General features: G+C 35.0%; 1 protein-coding gene across 2 annotated transcripts; it reads right to left on the bottom strand.

Moving 5' to 3' along the window:
• Positions 1-546: 546 nt before the first annotated feature.
• Positions 547-2,922, bottom strand: LOC139895927 (serine/threonine-protein kinase PCRK1-like). 2 transcript variants are annotated; one of them, XM_071878474.1, is made up of 4 exons: positions 2,755-2,922; positions 1,966-2,364; positions 1,303-1,563; positions 547-1,228 (listed from the first exon to the last, which is right to left on the bottom strand). In XM_071878474.1, exons 1-4 carry the CDS (start codon positions 2,818-2,820, stop codon positions 608-610), a joined length of 1,347 nt encoding a protein of 448 aa, XP_071734575.1. In that variant the 5' UTR covers positions 2,821-2,922; the 3' UTR covers positions 547-607. The 2 variants fall into 2 exon arrangements, with proteins under 2 accessions (XP_071734575.1, XP_071734576.1); XM_071878475.1 differs by having other exon boundaries at positions 1,966-2,417; positions 2,755-2,874.
• Positions 2,923-7,264: the final 4,342 nt, after the last annotated feature.

Genomic DNA, 7,264 nt, shown 5'->3' with positions numbered 1-7,264 from the left:
GAGTATATGAGGTTTGTCTAATTATGCATATCAACTGTTTAATAGAATGGCTTCTTGAATGAGGTTATTTCTTTTTTTTCTGACGATGTATGAGGTTGGTCTAAATATGCATATCAACTGTTCGATAATATGGCTGCTTGAATGAGGTTATTAGTTCGGTTAGAAAGCCAATCGAGTTCATTTATGCAGACTGGATTTTGTCTATAATGTATATTGTAGATAAGTATCTATGATTTTTGGGTTGATATCTGGTAATCAATATGAAACATATATGTTACTTGTGCTTGAGTAGTGATTAATTAGAGCTTTTGTGCATCTATAAGTATACCCATATCATGAATTTGACCTATGTTTTGATACATATAAACTGCTAGTAAGGTCCAACTTAAAATGTTATGCTGCAGCTTTTGTGAACTCGTCCATGGTGTTCAGAACCAAATTAGAGCAAACAGGTATATATATATATATATATATATATATATATATATATATATATATATATATATATATATATATATATATATATATATATATATATATAACACTAATAAACTTTTTAACATTTAAGAGCCATTCAAAATATAAACAAACCAACTTAGGCTTCCCCTTAACTAGTGCTCATGACTTTAGGACTCCATGTTAAACAAACCAACCATTTGTTCTCTCTTAATGACCTCTCCCAAACACCGTTTCTCGGTGTCGATACGCTCTCATGACTCGGCGATGGTTCCTCGACGCTCTCCACACTCGCTTCTTCCACAATCGTGTTCAAAACCTCCAACACTTGACTCATTTTCGGCCTCATTTTGGGTTGTCTAAGCAAGCACTTGTTAGCAACGGCTGCTAGCCTTTGTGCCGATTTGAGCGAGTAATTACCTCCTAGCCTAGGGTCTAGAATCTTCTCAAACTTTCGCATGTCGTGTGAAAGGTGTGGTCTTACCCATTCTATGAGCTTCTGCTCATTCTTTGGCTTGCTACGGTCCATTGGCCTTCGACCCGTGATAAGCTCATATAAAAAGATCCCGAAGCTCCATACGTCACTTTTGTACGTTAAGCGTCCTGTTTGCACGTATTCTGGAGCTGCATATCCAACTGTTCCAACTACTGCTGTTGACACGTGGCTCTGTTCATCAGATGGGCCGAGCCGGGCCAGCCCAAAATCAGATAATTTTGCATTCCAGTTCTCGTCCAATAAAATATTTGAAGATTTAAAATCCCGAAAGATTATCTGTATCGACAAAATTTATGGTTACCATAATATTACAGAAACGGATTCATTAACGGGTTAGATATGGTTAATACCTGACATTCCATTCCTTCATGGAGATAAGCTAAGCCTCGAGCAGCGTCTTGTGAAATTTTAAGTCTAGTAGACCATGGAAGAGGAGTCTGAAACCTGTTGCACAAATGATCTTGAACACTCCTATTTGGCATATACTCGTAAACAAGAAGACGTTGGATCCCTCTTTCGTCGTCCTCAGAGCTATATCCCACGAGTTTGACCAGATTCGGATGGTCAACGAACCCGAGAACATTCACCTCTGTCACCCATTCTTTGTGGCCCTGAAAAATTGGTTAAAACCAAACCTCAATATTCTTTATATAAACCATAAATATGAATGCATAACAGACTTCAGATAGAATTGCATAAAATTGAAGTTCATAACTGCACCATTGACTTTAAAAAGTCAATTCATGTGGTATTATTCAAACCTGGTATGTTCTAATTTAACATCAAAATGCAAAAAACATAAAATTATTTGGCTCTCTTTAAGTTTAGATGATTGCTATCTAGTCAATTGGGAAACTAATTATATAATCTTTAAAAGAATTGAATTATTTTTGAGTTTTAAAACCAACTTCTTTGACTGCTATAAATAAAACAATTACAGGTATCATGTGAAGAAAATAAACACAAAGATTCATATAAATTCAAGAAAAAATAACAATATGAAGAAAGTAAACCTGCAATCCCCTTCTACTGAGTTGTTTTACAGCAACATCAATCTTCTGACCCGAACCATCAGTTTTTCGTATCATAGCCCGATAAACACCACCAAAACCTCCTTCTCCGATCATGAGGGCGCGACTAAAGTTTCTAGTGACTGTTTTCAGCTCACAAAATGTAAATTCTTGGAGATTATTGTTACTTTTACCACTTGGATTTTGAGTCAAACTAGTGAATGACACCCTTGTTGATGAGGTGGTGCTGACATCAGAAATATCCATTGATGTAAACTCGGAACCTGATTTCCGTCCCTCTTGATCTCTTGACAAGAACATGGGCGAGCGAACCGAAGGTGAGTTTGTAGTCTTCGGTTCGCCATTTTTGTCATCATGAGAGAAGGTGAAACACTTCATAACCTTCATAGTTCAGCAAGAATTTGCAGCCATATCACATGAAAATGAATAAAAATCTTTGCTTATTCATTATATGCACAAACAACCAAGAAAAAAAAAAGTCAATATAACATGAAATAATTTTGATTAATGATTATATACTAATACTATTGTATAAATCCAACCCTCAAATAATCAAATCAAATCAAATAAGAATATAATTAAAAAGTTCAAAAAGTGCACTTTCCAAAACTAAACAAGCTTTCTCCTAGTTGTAAAAAACCTAATAACAATAATCACAAATTCTCAATTAATTGCAGTGATATCACTAAATAATCATACGTGTGGACAACATTATGGTCAATGTCTAATGGGTAGTGATTAATTAAATGAAAAAAAAAAAAAAAAATTTACCTTTAGGTAATATGTGGGAGAAAGAACTAAAAGGCTTAAATGATTTTGTAATTCAAAGAAACCCATAAAAGGGGAAATTGATAAGTGATATTGCAAGGATAGGCAGCTGGAATTTAGCTCACCAAACACATCTTATTACCACCAATTAAAACAACACACTTAAACAGATATATAGAATTATAGGTACATGTATATAACCATATATGACGATGATGGTATATATATGGAGGGAAAAATGGGAGACTTGTGACAATTCAATTATTTTTAGCTTTATTCATAGTTGGTAACCATCGTTCGTAACCAGTAGGGATGGCAATGGATCAAATATGGATCGGGTGATGCTGTATCCATATCCCTATCCATTTAGTTTTTGTTCATATATCCATATCCATATCAATTTAGTTTCAGGCCATCCATCCATATTCATATCCAATGGATTAAGCGGGTTAATGGATATTCAATAGATATTAAAAAATGTTATAATATTCTTTAACATGCGATTAAAATAAAAATGTAGTATAGCAAAATAAATATCACATGACATAATTAAAATATATCCACATAAGAATGTGTAATCTTTGTCGATGACATAACAAGGTTTGTTAAATTTACTATAAAACATAGATTATGAAAAATTAAATATGAAATTTGTAACTTTATTTTGTTAGATATACGTGTTTTATTGTAATATATTATAGTTATTTCATTGTAGGTTGAAAATAAAATGTAAATCTAACAGTAAATGAACTTGTAATAGTAAATATGTAACCATATATCTATATTTATGTATTTGTATTTTGTATTTCGGGTGATAATGGATGTATCCATGGATGAGACTTTTCATCCATGTCCATATCCATATCCATTTAGGTTCATTCATATCCATATCCATATCCATTTAGGTTCGTCCATATCCATCATGAAACGGGTGAATCGAATGGATATCCACCGGATCGGGTAGACATTGTCATCCCTACTTTGCCAGTGTAGGTTTATGACGCATGCTTTTATAGTTTTATTGCATTTTTAGTCGACCAACTAATTTTTTTCCCTTTTTTATTCGTTAATATTTAGATTGATGATTGAGTGGCGTGTTTTGATATATTTACAAAAGTTACTAAATTTAAATCTCACTAGCAGCAAATCTTAAGTAGAAAGGGAAATAGTCGAAAATAATTACCGCCTTGGTTAATTTGTGTTAAGTTGTGTTCATTTGAATTAAAAAAATCGCATTATCCCACAACTTCATTCGTCTGCGATTTTTATTTTGTTTGAACAATTGAACCAAATCAAATTTTGTTTTCGAAGAAAACTTTGTTATACTGTATAACTTAAGTGAAGTCATAGAATAAAATAAATTGATTGTTTATAATATATAATTCTTGTTTATTAGGTGACCGAGTAATAATATTATTCATATTGTAGGATAAATGTGGTACAAGAAAGGGATAACTTTGTATATATGTTTGTCACGAAAGTTGAAATATTATGTACTATCCAACTACTACTGAATTCATCGTTGATACGAGTGGTACATAAAAAACATAAATATAGTCAAATAGATAATTTCTACAGACCGTGATTATGTTTAGTCAAAGCTTCCTTAACCCCTCAAACTTTACGTTTTCACTTTCGTGCATTTTCAACTTATATTGTAAAACGAATGGGTTGAATTAGATGATTATACACAATGCATTAATTGTTGGTTATAGTTTTGGTTAGAAGAAATGGATATGGTTGCTTTGTATTTGTGAATGGATGTTATCCCACATAAGTGGGGGAAGAAGTGGGAGAGGGGTGACTTGGTTATAAAAGGAGTGTTAAGCCCCACTTTCAACTTGCACCAATCAATACACTTTAAGTATTTGATTATTTCTTTCTTTCTTACCTTTGTTTGAGAGTTGTATTAGTTAAATATTTTGAAGAGTGTAGTTGGCTTAAGAGAGTCGTCTATATCATTGTAACAATTTGTGATATAGTGTATTTCTCTCTTTGGGGGCCGGTGGTTTTTCTCCTGTTTTGGAGTTTCCACGTTAAATCTTGTGTTGTGTATTGTTCTTATTTTTTTACTGTTTTTCATTGGGCGTTTGTTGGGAATTAGTGAGACCGTAATTTTCCAACAACTGGTATCAGAGCGTCAGGTTTGACGGGGGTCTCGGTTATAGGAGTCGGAGTATGCTCTGTGGTTGTCACGGGAGTGGATCGTTCACATCAGAAACGAGTTCTATTGATCGTATAGGGTATCTGGTTAGACAATATTTTTTCTGATTCGTAGTAATAGTTGGATTTGTTAGTGGCGAGTTGTGGATTTTCGATTTAAAGGGTCCTGGCTACCTGCTACATCTTTTGGCTATTCGAAACGTGAGCAAAATCAGAGAAAGTGTTGTTTATAGGATACGGATACGATGTCGAAATTCAGTCCAATGAGGTTTGATGTAGAGAAATTTGATGGGATGATCAATTTTGGCTTATGGCAGGTTCAAGTCAAGGATGTGTTGATTCAGTCCGGGTTACACAAGGCATTGAAAGGTAAACCCACCTTTGTTCCCGGCAGTGATTCTAGCAGTAAGTTCGATGAAGAAGAATGGGATGATATGGATTTGAGGGCAGCAAGTGCGATTCGTTTGTGTCTTGCAAAGAACGTGCTTGCAAATGTGCACGGGTTATCAACGGAAAAGGAGCTTTGGGTTAAACTAGAGCAGTTGTACTAGGGCAAGGGCATCTCAAATCGGTTGTGTCTTAAAGAACAATTTCATACTCTGCGTATGGATGGGGGTTCAAAGATTTCAGATCATCTAAGTATTCTTAACGGTATTGTTTCAGAACTGGAGGCTATTGGAGTTAAAACGGATGATGAAGATAAAGCTTTGAGGTTGATATTATCTTTATCATCATCTTATGAACACATGAAACCTATTTTGATGTATGAGAAGAAAACTCTGGAGTTTGAAGACGTTACTAGCAAGCTCCTATCCGAGGAGAAAAGACTGGAAGGTAACGGGGTCTCGTCATCAGGAGATACGATAGTGTTGTGTTCGGATAGGCGAAAGAGAAACTCTAGGAAGAATCTGGTATGCTGGAGGTGCGAGAAGACTGGGCATGTAAGGGTTAATTGTCCAGGTGGAGCTAATCCGGCAAATGGCTCCAATGACGCTAACATTGTCTCCGTTGTTACGGAGAGTGACGAATTCCTTTGAAGTCACACCATCCTCATGGTGTGTCCGCGCCACCATGGAAAGGGATGTTCGTTAGCGGTTCCACAATTGCACATGGGCATTGGTTTGGCATTGATGCAGGTTGTGTGGTGGAAACTGATGTTGTAGCTGATGAAACTTCCAGGGAAAGCTAAACAGGAAGTTGCACCATAAAGTTTCAGCTGGTTGTTCAACAACATGTGCCGAGGTGAAATGCTTGGAATGTGATATTCTAAGTGCTATACTCTTAATGGTGGAGTATGATAATTCTTGTTAAGAGTTATGATTGTCTGTGAAGACAATGATTGTCGGTTTAGGCAATGTTCGATGAAGATGCAAAATTTATTTCTTGGGTTAGAGGTAATGTCAGCGGCATGAAGATGAGGATCTTGAAGTTGTCGTCGAGGAAGCATCTACGTCGGTTTCTTTTGCAAAGTGGAAGCATGGTTATCTTCTTCTATCCAAAAGGTGGAGATTTATTGGTTATAGTTTTGGTTAGAAGAAATGGATATGGTTGCTTTGTATTTGTGAATGGATGTTATCCCACACAGGTGGGAGGAAGAAGTGGGAGAGGGGTGACTTGGTTATAAAAGGAGTATTAAGACTCACTTCCAAATTGCACCAATCAATACACTTTAAGTATTTGATTATTTCTTTCTTTCTTACCTTTGTTTGAGAGTTGTATTAGTTAAATATTTTGGAGAGTGTAGTTCGCTTAAGAGAGCCGTCTATATCATTGTAACAATTTGTGATATAGTGTATTTCTCTCTTTGGGGGCCGGTGGTTTTTCTCCTGTTTTGGAGTTTCCACGTTAAATCTTGTGTTGTGTATTGTTCTTATTTCTTTACTGTTTTTCATTGGGCGTTTGTTGGGAATTAGTGAGACCGTAATTTCCCAACATTAATATTTGTATACATTTTTTTCAACGTATTGTAAAACGAATGGATTGAATTAGATGATTATACGCAATGCATCAATATTTGTACATTGCTCAGCCAGTAGGCGGCGTGTTTATCTTGTGTGATAACAATACATTTAATTAATTAATATAATATATTGGTTTTCAGTTATTCTTTCGCCATGAATGACAGATTCAGTTTTCATTTAGTTTGGGAAATTTTTTTTGACAATATTGAAGAAGCATTCAAAATCGACTCAAATGTCAATATTTCGGCAAACGGAAAATACATCTGGCAAGCTTTAAGATGGATAACTGGATATATCATATGGAAGCACGAAAATCTTAATCTCTTCAAAAAGAAATCCCGGTCCATACCGACAATTATCAACGACATTCAAATCCAAAGTTATTCATG

The sequence above is a fragment of the Rutidosis leptorrhynchoides genome, chromosome 3 (genome assembly GCF_046630445.1).
Source record: "Rutidosis leptorrhynchoides isolate AG116_Rl617_1_P2 chromosome 3, CSIRO_AGI_Rlap_v1, whole genome shotgun sequence".
Classification (NCBI taxonomy): Eukaryota; Viridiplantae; Streptophyta; class Magnoliopsida; order Asterales; family Asteraceae; genus Rutidosis; species Rutidosis leptorrhynchoides.
The sequence above is the reverse complement of the archived record's forward strand: the minus strand, read 5'-3'. Positions and strand labels throughout refer to the sequence as shown.

Bases quoted from the DNA above. Each gene is read 5' to 3' on its own strand.
- LOC139895927 (XM_071878474.1), bottom strand. From the start codon at position 2,820: ATGGGTTTCTTTGAATTACAAAATCATTTAAGCCTTTTAGTTCTTTCT. The intron at 2,365-2,754 runs GTAAATTTTTTT...TGAACTATGAAG, and splicing joins CTCCCACATATTACCTAAAG to GTTATGAAGTGTTTCACCTT. The intron at 1,229-1,302 runs GTATTAACCATA...TTGTCGATACAG, and splicing joins ATGAAGGAATGGAATGTCAG to ATAATCTTTCGGGATTTTAA.